Genomic DNA, 18,242 nt, shown 5'->3' on the forward strand with positions numbered 1-18,242 from the left:
AAGATGTTGTGTCTGCTGAAAACTAAAAAATAAATATTAAAATTTTTCTCTCTTAAAAAAAAAAAAAAAAAAACATAAGAAATACATCTGGGAGCAGGTGCAGTAATCCCATCAGCTCAGGAGGCTGAGGCAAGAGGATCGAGTTCAAAGCCAACCTCAGCAATTTAGTGAGGCCCTATGCAACTTACTGAGACCCTGTCTCAAAATAAAACATAAAGGGCTGGGGTTGTGGCTCAGGGGCAGAGCACTTGCCTAGCATGGGTGAGATACTAGGTTCAATCCTCAGCACTGCATATAAATAAATAAAATAAAGGTCCATTGACAATTAAAAAAATATATATATACACAATAAAAATATTAAAAAAAGGGCTGGGAATATAGCTCAGTGATTAAGTGCCCCTGGGTTCAATCCCCAGTAACAACAACAAAAAATACATCCGGAAGGCTTGCTGGTGGGAACAGGTAGAAGAATTTTAAATATGGAGAGCCTTGTTCTAAATAAAAGAATAAGAGCCGGTATTTCAATAAAAGAGGATGATTTTTTTCTAGCCAGGTGTGGTGGTGCATGCCTGTAATTTGGGAGGCAGTTTGGGAAGCTGAGGCAGGAGGTTTAAGGGTTCAAAGCCAGCCTCAGCAACAGCAAGGTGTTAGTACCTAAACAGCTCAGTGAGATCCTGTATCTAAATCAAATACAAAATAGGGCTGGAGATGTGGCTCAGTGGTTGAGTGTCCGTGAGTTCAATCCCTGGTACTCCCCAAAAAAGGATGATTTTTTAAACAAGAGCCAGCTGTTATCATTTGTTACTTTTTGTATTTCATACATTTTCTTTAGGTATTAGAGATTTAATCCAGAGGTGCTTAACCACTTAGACACAACTCCAGCCCTTTTTATTTTTATTTTATTTGAGACAGGGTTCTCACTAAGTTGCTTAGGGCCTTGCTTAGTTGCTGAGGCTGGCCTTGAACTTGTATCTTCCTGCCTCAACCTCCCAAGCTGTTGGGACTATAGGTGTATGCCACCACACCCAACCAATGTTTTTTTTTGTGTGTGTGTGTGTTGGGTATTGAACTCAGGGCCTGTGCATGAGAGGCAGGCACTTTACCAACTGAGCTATATCCCCAGCCCCCAGACAATCTTTTATTTAAGAAAGAATCAGAAGCTAAACTTAGAAGATACCCAAAAAATGTTTTTTGAATTGTTCTAATATCATTTTTCCCTACTGACAAAAAATACAGACAAGCTGACATTTACCCTTTCAGTTTAGCAAGTCTCATCTGAAACACTGCTGGGTTTGATGGCAGTTTTACAGATCAACCTCAGGCTCTGCCTCACCCTTCCCTCCTTGTGACCATGACATGTGTCAGGGAAGATGCTTCGTCTACTCCACCACCACTAGCTCTCCATAGCACATCTGACTCACCTAGGAAGAGTGTCTGCACCCTACCACCAGGTTCCTCCTTAGTCTAGCCCAAATGGTGATCTGACTGGTTCTGCCTTCTCTAGGTCTCCTGTGATAATTAGCAGGCAAGTCCTCTCTAAACATACCCAATGCTTCATCCTCTGGAATGAACAAAGGAAATGACACATTTCTGAAAGTGAGCTCCTGGACCACACATACTCCAAGTGCCTGTAAGGTGTGGTCATACCCCTTTATAGCTGCTTTTTAATTTAACTCTTACAGGACTAATTCTTAAATGGCTAGCTTTTAAAGCAACAAGCTTGGGTCATAAAATTCTCAACAAAGACACTGAAGGACTATACATAGAAGCAGCTAATAAGATAAAGTCACCAAGGGGCTCAAACAGCAAATTAAATGATAGACAACAGGAAACTTTCCATGGCTTCTGGGTTCAGGGAGGCATCCACATAGCCCTGCTTAGATACAATCTTCGCTTTAATCTGGTTTAAGACAGATTCTAACATTGGGTGACAATATTCACCATTTCAGCAGAAGCCACCTAAGAACTATATCACCTCAACAGCTGTTCTTTCATTGTGTTATGGCCTTTGTCAAGGTGCCTAGACTAGGGCCTACCTATCAGATGGTACAGGGACAGCCACTACTTGTACTAGCCCCCCCCCCCAAAAAAAAAGTCCCTCTGACAGCTGAGAGAAATTCCTATCACTGCTGCCTATAGCCTATACTTAGTGATTTGCTCTGAGCTCCAGAGAACTCCACCCTGAGTTCAAATCCCTGTTTTGAAAAATCTCTGTGCCTCAGTTTGCTCATCTGGGTCTTTCAGCTGAGGCAATGTTTTACACTTGTACAGGAAAGCCTCTCCAAATTTGTGTTTTCACGTAACCTAAAGTGAAAATTTCACTGGCAGAAACCTGGCTAACATAAAGGAAATTTTGACTTCACTAAAACATTGCTATATTGAAAAAAATTTGTGTGTTTTGTTTTGTAGTTGCTACAAAACATTCTATTGGAATACCCAAAAATGGCAGGTTTTTTTTTTTTTTTTTTGGGTACTGGGGATTAAACCCAGTACCAAATTGGTCCAGCTGTAGGGTCAATGTGCCCAGCTCAAAGGTGGCAATTCTTGAGAGGTGGTTATAAGAAATACTCTGAGATTGGTAAGCAATATCAATTAAAAGAAATTGGCATGAGCCAGGTGTGGTGGGGCATGCCTGTAATCCCAGAAGCTGGGGAGGCCAAGGCAGAAGGATTAAAAATTCAGAGTCAGCCTAAGCAACTTAGTGAGGCCCTAAAGCAACGCAGAAAGACTCTTGTCTCAAAATAAAATATTAAAAAGGGCTGGGAATGTGGCTCAGTGGTTAAATGCCTCTGGGTTCAAATCCTGGTGAAGAAGAAGAAGGAAGGGGGGGGAGGAAGAGGAGGGGAGGAGGAGGAGGAGAAATAATAATAATAATAATAATAATAATAATAATAATAATAATAATTGGCATGAGAACCTGGAGTTAGAAACAGAGCTGAGTCCCAGTGCATGCTTTTTCCTGTATGGTTCAGGAGGTAGTGAAAAATGATTCCAAATACATTCCCTAAAGATGTGCTGACCAACACAGGACCAAAGTAAGAAACAGGTTTCAAGGTAACTGCTTAAATTATATATTCACTTGAATTATTAATTGCGAACAATTTAAAAACCAACTTCTTATGGTCATAACTAATTTTTTCCTGAGACATTCAATTAAGAAAATGCAATGGTGAGGCACTAAGCAACTCAATGAGACCCTGTCTCTAAATAAAATATAAAATAGGATTTTTTTTTGTGTGTGTGTGTGTGTGTGTGTTGGGGATTAAAGTCAGGGTCACATGTGTGCTTAAGCAAGTACTCTAAGCCCAGCCCCTGATGGACCCTCTTGAGTTTACTAAGAGACTCTCTGAAATACCAACTAGATGGAGTCTGGGTTAAGATATAAACTTGGGGCCAGGGATGTGGCTCAGTGGTAGAGCATTTGCCTAGCAAGTTTAAGACCCTGGGTTCCATTCCCAACACGGCAAAACAAAAAACAAACAAAAAAACTTGGATCTGGCAGTATTGTGGGAGTGCAGTCCCAGACCTGAGTTTGATCCATGGCACCACAAAAACAAACAAACAAATAAATAAGACGTAAACTCATTAATAATATCAGTCAAAAAACATTCAGGCTATATTGTCATGCATTGCTTCTTTCAGCTTGCTTCCCTAAATCAAATAAAGGAAGAGATGGGAAAAACTTTCTTTACTACTAATCCAGACTTTTTTCTATTCCAAAATAAGAAAGATAAGGACCTTTGACAGAAGAATGAAAAATGTTTACAAATACACTTAACATTTCTTCACACAGACTCAGCTAGCCAAAGTGGTCTCTACTACCATGCAGAAAAAACAAAGAAGAATGTGAGCAGTTTTCAAAGGTTTTGGTAGAGCAATAAACCTCTCAAGCTTTTGAGAGAGAGAGAGGAGGGACAAAAGAGAACAGAGAACAAGGCCTGATATTCCATATAAAGTGAGGGGAGATGGGCATTCCACTTTGCAAAGTAGAGAAGAAAAGCTTAAAGGGTATAAAGAATAAAATGGACAAACTTAGTAAAAGGAATGAGAAAATAATTTAGAACTCTAAAATTATGAAGTTATATGTGAAAATGTACACACAGCAGAAAAACCCAGGACACAAAGAAAAAGGTCTTGCTCTATCCTAGGCACAGCTTAGATTTACATGGGGAACAAACCACTAAATTAAAATAATAATCAAAGCAACATAAGACATAAAGCATTCTGATAAACTAGAATCTTTATGTGCAAAGAAACAAACAGAAAATACCTAGGAATATCCTTATCAAGAAAGAGCCTGCAAAAACATAGAAAGGGCTTTTGTTAGTGCAGCAACAGAAGGGAAGGAACAAAGAAAAAGAAAAAGCAGAAACAACAACAACAACAACAAAAAAAAACATGGAAAAGTCAAATTTGCTAATAAGCAAAGTGAATTCAAGTGGACAACTGACAGATATTGGGATCCACTTTGATACAGCATTTACAATGACATGGTCCCTTTTCCTGAGACATTCAATTAAGGAAATGCAATGGTGAGGCGCTAAGCAACTCAGTGAGACCCTGTCTCTAAATAAAATATAAAATAGGGCTGGGGATATGGCTCAGTGGTTCAGTGCCCTTGGATTCAATCTCTGGTACCAAAAAAAAAAAAAAAAGATGATTTTAAACTTACCCACTGTGAGTAGTACATTTCTATTTCTGGCCCAAAACCTATTTATGCCAGTTGTGCTTATTATTATCTAATGAAACATTAAGGAAATTAATAAAATATGAAGATAAAAAGAATTCTTATTCTAAAAATTCAATAGTTTTTTTAAAATATCTTTTTAGTTGTAGGTGGACACAATATCTTTTTATTTATTTTTATGTGGAGCTGAGGATCAAACCCTGTGCCTCACATGTGCAAGGCAGGTAGGTGCTCTATCACTGAGCTATAGCCCCAGCCCCTAAAAATTCAATAGTTTTGAGTTGTTTAAAAACAGCCGTTTAAATGAAGTTTGAGCAAGATAAATGTAAAAGAAAGAGTAAAATTATAAGATGTTTAAGTGATAAAATGTTAATGAGATAAATGATAAAAATTTGAAAGGATTTTGGATTTAGATTTTCTTTATAGGCTTTCTAATTCCGGTTCTACCAAACTGAAAATCATAGATGATGAGTGTGGTTTTATAAGAAAATAAACAGAATTCCAATAAATAATTCTGCAATTAAAGAAAAGGCCTTGGTCCTACAGCAAAAGCTTGATAAGCTATATAAGTGTATATTCACTTAAGTTACAACAGAAAGACACCTTTAAACAATCTTTTCATTATTCTTAACTTTAGTCAACTTTTTTATTAACTAATTATATAAGATAAGCTGCTTCTAAAGAAGGCAAATTAATTTCTTACAGCCTGATCTGCTGCTGGGCATGAGCCAAAGGACCTTTTCAAGCCAAGGGTGGTGGCACACGGCTATAATCCAGCTACTTGGGAGGCTAAGGCAGGACTGCCAAGTTTGAGACCAGCCTTGGAAACTTAGCAAGACTCTGTCTCACAATTTAAAAAATAAAATTTTAAGTGAGGGTGGCTGGGGATGTAGTACTGTGATGGAATGCTTCTAGGTTCAATCCCCAGTACCAAAGGGGGAATACAAAGAACCTTTCATGTTACTCTAACGCAGGTAAAGTCAGCACAACCAGCATTTAAACCAAACACCATCATTCCCTGGTATTTTGCTAAGTATCCTAAGAACATTTAAGATACATTTTTTAAAATTGCAAAGAAAACAGTACTAGTGAATGCCAGCTGAATATTGACTATAAATAATGTCTAGCAGAAGAGAGAAAGCTATGTGGAGTTACTACTGACTTTAGGGAAATGGGATTATTCACAGTTCTGCCCAGGGAGGGTCAATGCACACCCCCCTATCTCTCTATCCACTCCCCAAATACATACCTGCTTACACATTCCTTCCTCCCTTTCTACAGTCCCTGCTAGCTAACCTTACATGCAAAAAAGCAAGCAGAAGTTTATTCCTTTTTCCTCTTTGTATGCAAAACTTCTCATTTTCCCCTCCCTCTTCCCAAATAGACACGAACAAGTTTTTCAGTAGATGGAGGTACAGAGAAGCCCTGTAACGAGAAGCATTCTCAGCCCACATTAAACCTACAGCTGCTCGGCTGAGGTTGTGGCTCAGCAGTAGAGCGCTTGCCTAGCATGTGCAAGGCCCTGGGTTCGATCCTCAGCACCACATAAAAATAAAATAAAGATTATTGTGTCCAACTACAACTAAAAAGTAAATAAAATATATATATATAGCTGCTCCTGCTTCCCAGCCTTTACAAAAGAAAGAGATGGACTCTCTGAGTCAGCCTTACTCATAACCCCTTTCATGGGTGAGGTAAGAGGAAGCAGCAGGTCTGTCTCCAGTCTATCACACATGAAGCAACATGAACATGTACTTTAATGCACTGTCATCGCTTGGATATAAAAGAATATTTTGAGAGAAACTAGTTAAAAATTAAAAACAATAAAAATCCACTATTTACAGCAGTCACTCTTGGACACAAGAGTTTATATTAATTTATCAACTTTATGCATAAATGGAAATAAGAAGCAAAAATTGATAACGACTAAGTCTATACTAGCAGCAGCAAAGACTGAATGCAAAAGGCTTTACTATTCCTTGGAGGACAAATTTCCATGCTACTCAGCAGTGAGAAACCTTTCTCCACAGTAACCATTTCACCAGAAAATGTTTAGGTTTAGCAATAATTGATGGGCACTTTTAAACCCTTGGGTAGTATGCCGAGGTTTTTGGTCTGGTTTTTCTTTACTACTGTGGCAACATCTAAGGTAGGAGTAGAACATCCATTCTCTAAAGGTAAATGATCACACACAATCCAATCACTTTTCTTTCTTTTTTGAGAGCTGGGTAGGCAAAGGAAGAAATAGGGAATTTTGAAGTGAGAAGTAAATTAGTTTCTTCATCTGCATGCATTTCTTAGGATGCCCCACCTGCTAGAGTTGTGGGAAGACTTCAGGTATTTGGCAGAGATGATGTTCAGGGACAGGATGGCATCGATCGCAGCTTCATCCACCTCAGGTTTATTCCTAATCCGGCCTAACAGAAATAATAAAGAAACCAGAAGAAAGGCACATTAAAAACCAGACATTAACATATTAAGTCCAAAACAAACTTTCCATTCTCACAAAGTTAACCCAGTCCTCCTAGGTCGTTTTCACTGTAACTGGTTAAGCGCAGGGTCCTGAAGGCTTCTCCAGTCTGTCTTGTTTCCCCTGTTTTGCACATTTAGTCAGTTGTTGAAACCTTATTCCAGCCTTGAAACCTTATTCTTTGTTCAAAGAATTTTTTGTATTGATCTCAGTTTTTACTCTCAATATTATTGTCCTGCTCACAAAGGCCATCTTCCCCATCAATCTGGAACTGGCAACAGCCATTCATCTGGTCTCCTTGCTAGTCACATGTCCTCCATTCCAATGTGTTCTTTAGCCACTGACTTTATTCTACCACTTTCTTGCTCAAAATGCCACAACTCTGTTGTTTTAAATGCTATAAAACTAGGGGACACAGTACTCCACAGATGATAGGAACACAACCTTGAGAGCTGGACAGCTGGATTCAAGTTGTGGCTTTGACTCTCACTAGCTATGAGGCTTAACACTCATCCTGATTCTGAGCCTCAGTTCATGACAGTAATAATTTCTCCCTTATGTGACTATTACTAAGATTAAATAAACTAATACTTTTAAAGCACTCAGAAAAGCACATGGTGCCTGATAAACATTACACAAAAGAGTTTGTCAAACTAAACTGTAGAGTTCCTCAGAGAAGCCCGAGGGACCACTGCTTCTGGATCTTCCCCCTTCCTTTCTAATCTAAAAACATTGTCACTGTGGGGCTGGAGATGTGGCTCAAGTGGTAGCGCGCTCGCCTGGCATGCGTGCGGCCCAGGTTCGATCCTCAGCACCACATACAAAGATGTTGTGTCCGCCAAGAACTAAAAAATAAATAAATATTAAAAAAAAAAATAAAAACATCTCTTCTGTTTTGTACATTAATATGCCATAATAATATAATTTTGAGGGCCGGGGTTGTGGCTCAGTGGTAGAGCATTCACCTAGCATGTGCAAGGCCCTAGGTTCGACCTTAGCACCACATAAAAATAAATAAATAAAGATATTGTGTCCACTTACAACTAAAAAAAAATATTTATTTATTTATTTATTTATTTTTAAATTTATTTTTCAGTTTTCGGTGGACACAACATCTTTATTTTATTTTTATGTGGTGCTGAGGATCAAACCCAGCACCCCGCGCATGCCAGGTGAGCGTGTTACCGCTAGAGCTACATCCCCAGCCCCCAAAAATAAATATTTAAAAAATAATTTTGAAAAAGCTTAAAAACCACTGCCTCAGATAAGAAAGTATAATCTCCTCCCAAGGTTCTTAATCGGGTTCATGGGGACACAAAAGTCCATAGATAGAACTCAAGCAGTCCATCACTTAGATGGAGAAAAAATTATATCTTTATTCTCACAAACAATTAACTGAAATTTGACATTTCCTTGAATTATGGAAGGCAATAAACCACATATGAATTAGCAGTACCTGTTGACTCTGTCCCCTGTATTAACCACAGATGTTTCCATATCAAACTGATTTTCATTCATCCATCACCACTGTGGAATTATGGTCATCAGACTCACGTTAGATCTTGTGATTTAATGCCTCAACGAAGAATACATTGTAGTGCAAATGTGTTTAATTAATCTTACCAGTTGTATTCCAGTATCATTAATTTCTTTTGTAATTTATTTTCTAAGGCTTTACCATTGCCAAAAGGTCCATGGCAACAAAGGTTCTGAACCTCTGCCTTGGACTACCATTCTGAAGCTCTTACTCTGTAGGATGCTTGATTTTTCCACTTTGGTCATGGATCTCTAGTCATTTGATGTTAGGCATATGCATGTTAGGCCTCTCTTACTTAAAATGTTTATGTTTAGAAAACAAATTCTCTTGAATCCATTCAGAACCTTTCTCACAAAGTTAACCCAGTCCTCCTACGTTGTTTTCACTGTTAACTCAATAATGGGAACTGAGAAACCAGAATTTCACTTTTGTGTATAGCCAGAGAATAACTGGAGATCGAACCTAGGACCTGAAGCATGCTAGCGAAGCGCTCTGCCACTGAACTACACTCCTAGCCCTGAAGGATTTCAAACTCAAGGACTCTTATCATCCTCATATACTGTGTTCTCTATACTGGAGAACACAGAATATTACCAGTGTCCCAAACAGAGAATAATGACATGTCTAAAAAGCCAGGTTTGTGCTGCAGCTATAGTTCAGTGATACAGCACTTGCTAGGCATGTGTGAGGCACTGGGTTCAATTGTCAGCATAACATAAATAAATAAAATAAAATAAATAAATATATTTGAAAATAAATAAACAAATAAATAAACAGCCAGGTTCTATTCTTAGCTGATGTATACTTACCTACCACCAGTTCACGGACATCTTTCCAGTAGAGTTCACTCCCCTTCTCATGGATAATGGTCACTGTGATTCTTCGCTGGATACCCTGGGTAATAGAATAGGGCTGTGAGTTAGCTGGGGCAATCTATCATTTCCTCTTATTTGTTGTTTTCTGAATTGTATGGCATAGGAATGGGCAGGAAGGAGAAAGATGGAGAAGTAGGAGAAAATCTCTCCATGTTATTATTCTAAACAAAGTGGGGTGAGCCAGGAACTGAGCAATATTCAGATTCTGATAAGGTTTCAAGAGAGATGCCATGATTGTGTGTCTCAACTATGGAACTCCCTGCTCCATGCCCAAGCAGTTCTGAGCACTGACTGAATTCACTTTTGATTTACCCAAGTGAGATGTAAATTGAAAAATCAGATTTAAGTCTATCACAACTTTCATCCTCTACCCATTATTAGAGATTATGGCTGTGAAAGCACAGGGCTTCTAAGCATTATGGTAAGTATATGAAATCACAAGGAGCTGCACAAATAATAGTAAATGAATGAAACAAAATCCTTTTATGAAACAGCTATTCTAAAATATATATAAAAGCAAGGGTATATATAAGCCAAGGCCTTAAAAAAAAACACACACACACACATACACACAAAAGAAAAACAATTTGTGAGCCCTGGGTTCAATACCCAGCAACCAATAAAAAGAGAGGATAACATTCTTCCTCTCAGCTCCCTATCCCTGAAATAGAGATGAAAAGCTGAGAAAAATAAAGAGTTCTGAGGGGAAGGAAAGGGGAAATACTGGGAAATGATGCTGACCAAATTTATATTGTGTGCCTGTATGAATATGTAACATGAATATCACTATATTATTACAAAGCATTGATATGGAAAAAAGAACAGAAAGAAAGACAGAAAGAGAGAGAGAGAGAAAGAGAGAAAGAGAAGGAGAGGGGAAGGGAGGAAGGGAGGGGGGTGTTCTGTTTCTTTTTTTATTATTATTATTTTTTAGTTGTAGTTGGACACAATACCTTTGTTTATTTATTTTTATGTGGTGCTGAGGACTGAACCCAGGGCCTTGCATGTGCTAGGCGAGTGCTCTACCGCTGGGCCACAACCCCAGCCCCCTATTTCTTTTTCTAAATTATTTGGTTCGCTCCTAGGTGTTTCCCCCTGTCTTTGTACCTGGTGAAGCAAAAATGTCCCCTGGCAGGGCAGTCCTGCTGTATGGTCAACCACAGCTGGGATATACCTATAAAAATAGAAATGCAAAAGACAGAAGTCAGTACTATCTCATCTACAAGGCCTTCCTTAACCCTCTTAAGACATTCTGGCTGTGAAAGCATAGAATTTCCAAACATCATGATAAGTATATAAAAATCACAAGGGAGCTTCACAAATGATAGTGATTGAAAAAATAAAACTCTTTTTTGAAATAGCTATTCTAAAATATATACAAAAGCAAGCATATATATAAACTAAGATCTGAGGAAGAAACATCAAAATAATAATTGAAGAAAATAAAACTTTTTTGAAATAGCTATTCTAAAATATATATAAAGCAAAGCTATGTTTAAGCACTGTAGCCCAGTGATCTTTGTTTTTCAAAACTCTGATCTCTTCTCTCTCTCACCTATGTTGGCATTTAATCACAAAACCATTGGCCTTTACAACCCTTTCCACATGTCTATGGTGTCTCATCATCTTTACTAGACTGAAATACTCAAAGGACAGTAACATTTTTTGGTCTCACCTCTGGCCCTCACATAAGAGTCCAGTAAATACCGTATAAATGCAAAGCAATTGAAAGAGATAATTTCAGGTTCTAGATCTTTTTTTTTTTTTTTAAGATCCAAAAAGCAACTAACTGGTAGAAACCATCACTGTAACTATATCTTCCTTACAGTGCATTAATGATCTGTCCCCTGATAATCAAATTCTTCAAAGTGACATCATTGCTGACAACCACATACAGGATCTCTTCAAATAGGAGAGTCAAATATTACATTTCCTAATTTTGAAACACTTTGCTCTATATTAAAATTTAGAAAGTTGGACTTACTCTCCTGTAGGTTCCAGTTCACTGATCTCAAACCAAACTAGGAGGTCATACTTGCTCATGCTTTGGCCAAGGCTGGTTTTGCTCATGGGGTTTAATTTGGTGGCTGGAACTTTAAAAAAAAATTTTAGAAAATATCAAATCTGGTCCAAAAGCAAAAGCTGAAGCTTCTCTAATGTTAGCATTCAAGGACACACTTAGGAAAAGCAGCAGGTCAGAAGACAGATTTCAAAGATGACCCAATATTAACCATGTAGGTACCTCTAATTAAGAGAACAAGAAAAATGGAGAGAATCTTTTTCCTTCTTAACAGACTGTCCTCAAAGATAAGCAAACAGATTTATGCAAAATAAATGTGCTCACAAAATCACTAAAAACTCTTCAATTCTAGAATCTTATTTTGTGGCATGGTATCACTGTAGAATGGCATAGACAGTGCTTAAAAAGGATGTAGAGAGGAACTTCACACATCATGAGGCTCCATGGAAGCTGGAGAGGTGAAGTGAAGATCTATTCTTCAACCCACAGCTTGGAGATCTTCCTGCACCCAAGGGTCACCAAGGATCTTAAGGATGGCAAAACCTAGGCCATGTCCCCAATAATCTACATCAGTCTATGGCCTTCCTCCTTAGAATTCCAACATGCAGACAAATCTGGAAACCAGTGGTCTAATTTGTAAATACAGGAATCTCTAAATGACCTGTTACATGTTTCCTTCAGATTTAAATTCCAGGTTCCTAATGGTTTTGATGCTGTGCAATTCTTAATTAAGTTGCTTAACCTCTGTCTCCTTGGTGTATAAAAAGCACATAATAATATTTAGTCTGCTACCATGAAAAGGTATCATAAAGCCCCACTAACATAATAGATAGGAAGAGCTTTATGAATCATATGTGTATCCTACCAGGTGTATTTCACCCAAGATGAATTTCACATGCACTGGTGATGCTGGTGAGGAAGAAAATAGGATTATGGTTCTGGCAGTCATCTGAGGGTCAGAAAGAACAACCACAAGTATTTAAAAAAGCAAACAAAGAGTAGGGGTACAGCTCCGTGGTAGAGCACTTGCTTAGCATGTGCAAGGCCCCGGGTTCCAACTCTAACCTCAGGACTGGAAACACAATAAAACAAAACAAAACCAACTATTAGTAAAAATCTTCAAAATTAAAACTACTACTTCAAAGAATCCAAAGAAAAAGTATCAGGAGCGCCTCACCCCTAGGGTGATGTGAAAGAAGCACAGGCAGCAAAGGTGCTTCCTAAAAGCACTCTGAAAGAAACACTGTGTGATCTTGACAATATGGTGAACTCTACTTTCAGCTCAAGGAGCAAAAAAACATAGACGTTTTCATACACGGCGAGCCAGGCTTCAGGACAAGCCCTTGAGTTGGTTCTACATCTAAGACAGCTAATTTAGCTACTAACCATCTCGTTTGGGTACCCTCTCGCTCTGGCAGCTGGGAACTGGCAGAAAAAGAAAAGGCGGCACTGGGTCAGCCTCGTTCTGGAAGGTGGCAACAGCAGAGGAGGCAAGCACACTGGCGTGCTCAGAAAACATGTCCAGTACATGCACATTCACATAGCCAGACACGAGAAACCGAATCAGCTCAATCTTTCTCTCGTGGTCTGAAGGCCGATGAAGATGAGGAGTATAGCGGGTGGAGAATGAGAACAGGGTGGGATGGGAATTTGACAAGTGGGCAATGAGGAAAAAGGACAAAAATAAAGAAAAATCAAACAATATAAATGAGGAGGAACAAGTTCTGGTATTGTACTGCACAGTAGGGTGATTATAGTTAACAATAATGTATTGCATATTTCAAAATAACTGGAGAGAACTCGTAAGTATGTACTTATTATGTAATCAATCAAGAATAAAATAAAACAAAAAAAAAAACCAAGATAAACGAACATGCAGAATAAGTTTAATATGCAAAGAAATATCCAGTGACTGACAGTTTGGGAGAGTTACAAATAAAGCAGAGATATTTAGGAAGAGAGAGATTATAAAAATCTGCATAAGACCAGAGAACTGGCAAATACAGAGATATATTGCTTTTTTACTTCTTTTTTTCCCTCCCCCAGTACTATGAACTGAACCCAGGGGCACTCTACCATTGAACTAAATCCCCAGCCTTTTTTATTTTAAGACAGAGTCTTGGTAAAGTTGTTGAGGCTGGCCTTAAACTTTCCATCCTTCTGCCTCAGCCTCCCAAAGAGTTGAGATTACAGGTGTGCATCCCCACACCCAGCTTACTTGTAGATCAGGAACCAAAAATTTTAGCTCTGATAGATGCGTACAAGAGAAGCAGGAATATATAAGGATGCACAGAAAAGGAGGGATGTGATTGGTTTCTGAAATCATTCAGAATAAGGATGTGTTCACACAGAGAATATCAGGCAAAGAATACAGATGCTCACCTGGCCTGGAGAGTGGCATGGGTGGAGGGAAGAATCGTCGAGAGGGCTGGGGTGGACTGTAAAGACAGAAATACAAACTAATTCAGGACCAAAAAGAATCAGATGTTCATTTTAATGGCATGTTTAAATTCCCTTTAAGAAAATGAATTTTGTACATTTTCAACTCTGGCATATCATTTACCACATATAATCCCACACAGTGAACAGACTAATGTATTTTTTAAAAAGCCCTCTATAACTCACAGTTACTAAATGAGATCAAAAAAATTCACCTGTTAACACTGACATTGATACTATCAAAAAAGCCCCTCTAGAGCTGGGCTGTGACTCAGAAGTAGAGTGCTCGCCTAGCATGGGTGAGGCACTGGGTTGGCTCCTCAGCACCACATAAAAATAAAATAAAGATATTGTGTTCACCCACAACTAAAAAATAAATATTAAAAAAAAGCCCCTCTAGTTGCTCTTCTCATCAATCTGTGTTTTGGTACTTGGGATTGAACCCAGGGGTACTGAACCACTGAGCCACATCTCCAGCCTCTTTCATATTTTTTATTTAGAGACAGGGTCCTGCTAAATTGCTTAGGTCCTTGCTAACTTGCTGAGGCTGTCTTTGAACATGTGATCTGCCTATCTCAGCCTCGGGAGCTGCTGGGTTATAGGTGTGTGACACTGTGCCCAGCTTCTTATCAGTCTTGACTCCACTCAAAAAGTTTCTGCTTTATGAATTTGAGGGTTGTTAGAACAATTATATACAACTTCCATGTTATAATCCTAAGACCCCCAACTTTCTACCATATTTGTTATGGTTTGGATATGAGGTGTCCCCTGAAAGCCACTGCTAATGCAGGAATGTTCAGAGGTAAAATGATTGGATTATGAGCTGTGACCTCATTAGTCAATCCTATTTTGAAGGATTGACTAGGTGGTAACTGTAGACAGGTGGGCATGGCTAGAGGAGGTAGGGCATGCTGTGGAAGGGTTCATCTCTGCATCCCCTTCCTGCTTTTCTGTTTCTTTGCTTCCTGACCTTGCATCATGAGCTGAGCAGCTTTTCTCTGCTTCCATGATGTGCTGCCTCACCTTGGGCTCAGAGCTATGGAGTTGGCCGTTTATGGACTGAGACTTCTGAAATAGTGAGCCCAAATAAAACTTTTCCTCCTGTAAGTTGTTCTAGTCAGGTATTTTGGTCACAGTGACACAAAAGCTGACTAAAACACTATTCAAAGTCTCTTCCTACAAAAGGATGGCATTCAAAGTCATCTGGGGGCAACATTCAATTTGCTCTAACGTTAGTGATTAGGGAGCTAGAAAAAGGTAGTGAGATTTCTAAAAAGGAAACATAAGGTAATACATAAAACTATTATTTACTCATCTTCAACCCTCAAAAGATTTCTTCCTTTCCTGCAACTGAGGAATAATCATCAAAACAGTAACAACAAAAGTCTTTGCTCATCTGGTCCAAACCTGTTAAGATCCTGTCCTTGCAGATGAAGTGGGTGCTGCTGATAATGCCCAAAAACTTCAAATACAATCGGCTTGGTTTTGATGTAGTCCACAAATGATTCAGTGACCTCCACTGCAATCTAATAAGGAATAAAGCCATATAAGATTAGGGAGAGATTTATCATAAGAAAAATACACATTTGCACTTCAGTGAGGGCTTTAGTACTATTAGGCTCCCAACATGTGTTGGGTGTTTTGCTCTACAGGCCACCTCCACCAAAAGTCAGGGGCTCCCTCTTCTTTTCATTCTAAGGTAACTTTAACAAGCTCCAGATGTTCAAGAACGTCTATAATGTCCCCCAACTGATGACCCTGTTGTCTTTCACACACTTATGTTTCAGCTCAAACTCACCTGGGGCTCCTTCTACCTGCTTTCTCCTCTCTTGTGCCTGAGGGCTGGCCTAGGCGGCACACTGCCAGGAAGGCCCTTCCCATATCTCCACATATCTTAGTCATTCCTATACTTCAAGGCCCCATTCAAACAGTAATATCAATAAGAAAAACACATACTGACTGTAGACTACGAGCAAGGCAAATCTGACATGACTTCTTATTTATAATACATCCATCATGAAGCTCCTATCTCTCTCCTCCATTTAATCATGCTCCCCAACAAAGTTAACATATCTTTGCATACAGAAGAAACATTTTCTTTCTCCACTCTCACTTCATTTAATAAATGTTTTTCTCACATATCTTCATGTTCTACTACTGCATTTTACCTAGTCTCTCATAATTGTAAGCTCCTTGGGGGGGCATCTATATGACTCATCTGCATTCCCCAAACATACCAAGCACAATTCTATGCATAGCAGGCAATTAATATTTATCACACGAATGTGTTTTCAAATGTATAAATATAAAAATAAAATAGTATATTTCGGGCTGAGGATGTGGCTCAAGTGGTAGCGCACTCATCTGGCATGTGTGAGGCACTGGGTTCAATCCTCAGCACCACATAAAAATAAAATAAAGATATCGTGTCCACCTAAAGCTAAAAAATAAATATTTAAAAAATAAAAATAAAATACTGTATTTTGAGCTAGGTGCAGTAGCATATGTCTATAATCCCAGCAACTCAGGAGGCTGATGCAGAAGGATGGAAGGTTCCAGGCCAGCCTAGGCTACTTAGTGAGATTTTTGTCTCAAAATTTTAAAAAAAGGGCTGTGTGTGTAGCGCATAGTAGAGTACTGTTGGGTTTAATCCCGAGCATTGCATGTGCATGGGTGTGTGCATACGCACATATACATACAAGTATATTTCGTGTTCACTTGTTCTTCCCCTGGAGTTGTCTTCCTCTCTTCCTTTATAGAGTGAACATGGTTAACAAGAAAAGGCAAGGCAGCATCCTGTAGTAGTGAAAATCCTGAAGGCTAGAGCCACATTCTGTGGTGTGTGTTGTGTGTGTGTGTGTTTTCTGGGAATTGAACTCAGGGGTGCTCTACAACTGAGCTACATCCCTAACCCTTTTTATTTTCAGACAGGGTCTTGCTCTCTAAGTTCTCCAGGCTTGCCCTGAACTTGCAACCTCTTACTCCATCTGTGAAGAAGGCTGTAAGGGGCCCTAGTGACTTAATCACAACATCCGATAAAACGGAAACAGACAGAATCTTAATTTAACCACAGAACATATTTAATTTCTTCTACATTATTTGCAACCAAATAATATAAATATATATGGGTTTTAAGGACAATGTATTAACTTTAATAAAACTAATATTAAACAGGCTTATTTTTATAGGACAGAAATTTAAAACAACTCAAATTGAGTTGATCTTCTATTCAAACTGATAGAAGATCTCATTGGTAGACCAGCTCTCACACCACCATTGTAACACAGACAAGAGGCTGGCAGCTCCCTCCCTGAGGACTGCCTCACCACTTTGGCCACTCCCTCTATTGTCCATTCTCTCATCTAAGTGCAAGACTAGCAGGGCCAGCAGCAGTGCTTCCAATTATCACTGCACACTGGCATCCTTCCTCAGCCAGTAAAGCGGAGGCACCCCAAACCCAGGATATGCTTGGCAAAAATGTCCAGATCACTCACATTCTGCACATGATAAAAGCCCAGGGGACTTCCTCTGCCATTATTTTTGAGGGGTTCGGTGGAGAATGCTTCATCATGGCGATGCAAGAAGCTTAATAAAAAGATAAAACAAGCAAATATTGTATTAAACAGTTTCATTAGTATCTCTGTTTTAAAAGCCCAACTTGGATCTGATGGTAAGAGCCATCCTACTTAAGTAGATTCTTTAACTGAGCAAAAATTATTTACATTTATTCCCTTATCAAGATCATCTTCTGGGCTGGGGATGGAGATCAGTGATACAACATTTGCCCATCATGTGCCAGCCTCTGGTTTTGATCTCCAGCACCAGAAAACAAACAATAATTTCCAATATCACACAAATAACATTTTAGATTTTATTTGAAAAAATGAATGAAAAATTAACTGACCAAGATAATTGACCCACTTAACTGGATGTATACGCAAGAATGCTTTAGAGAATGCGAAGTGAGTTCAACAAACTCCTGTTCCCTTGTTGAAGTTTTTATTGAAAATAAAAATGACGGGATCATTTTGTGTAGCAAAAATTGGCAGACTTGAGTTTCTATAAGGTAATATGAAAGTCTGTTCATCATGTAGCTGCCTGGGAGTCTCTAACACTCAGATAAGAGTAAATTCCAATGTCACCTCTTCCAGAAGGTCTTTTCTGACTTATGCTGACAGTGTTTTGTTCCTAGGAACTGTTTTTCCTTAACAACC

The 18,242-nt window shown here is 38.8% G+C and overlaps 1 protein-coding gene across 8 annotated transcripts in view; it reads right to left on the reverse strand.

Moving 5' to 3' along the window:
* Window positions 1-18,242, reverse strand: part of Kif1b (kinesin family member 1B) — a 148,428-nt gene that overhangs the window by 17,232 nt on the left and 112,954 nt on the right. For all 8 annotated transcript variants that reach the window (XM_015501413.2, XM_015501410.2, XM_048783629.1 and 5 more), the window contains 7 exons: window positions 17,523-17,613; window positions 15,436-15,554; window positions 13,972-14,027; window positions 11,554-11,662; window positions 10,677-10,743; window positions 9,504-9,588; window positions 6,999-7,104 (listed from right to left, as the gene is read on the reverse strand). In XM_015501413.2, coding sequence (XP_015356899.1) covers window positions 6,999-7,104; window positions 9,504-9,588; window positions 10,677-10,743; window positions 11,554-11,662; window positions 13,972-14,027; window positions 15,436-15,554; window positions 17,523-17,613 — 633 coding nt within the window. The remainder of the gene's footprint in view (window positions 1-6,998; window positions 7,105-9,503; window positions 9,589-10,676; window positions 10,744-11,553; window positions 11,663-13,971; window positions 14,028-15,435; window positions 15,555-17,522; window positions 17,614-18,242) is intronic.

The sequence above is a fragment of the Marmota marmota genome, unplaced genomic scaffold (assembly GCF_001458135.2).
Source record: "Marmota marmota marmota unplaced genomic scaffold, marMar, whole genome shotgun sequence".
Taxonomy (NCBI): Eukaryota; Metazoa; Chordata; class Mammalia; order Rodentia; family Sciuridae; genus Marmota; species Marmota marmota.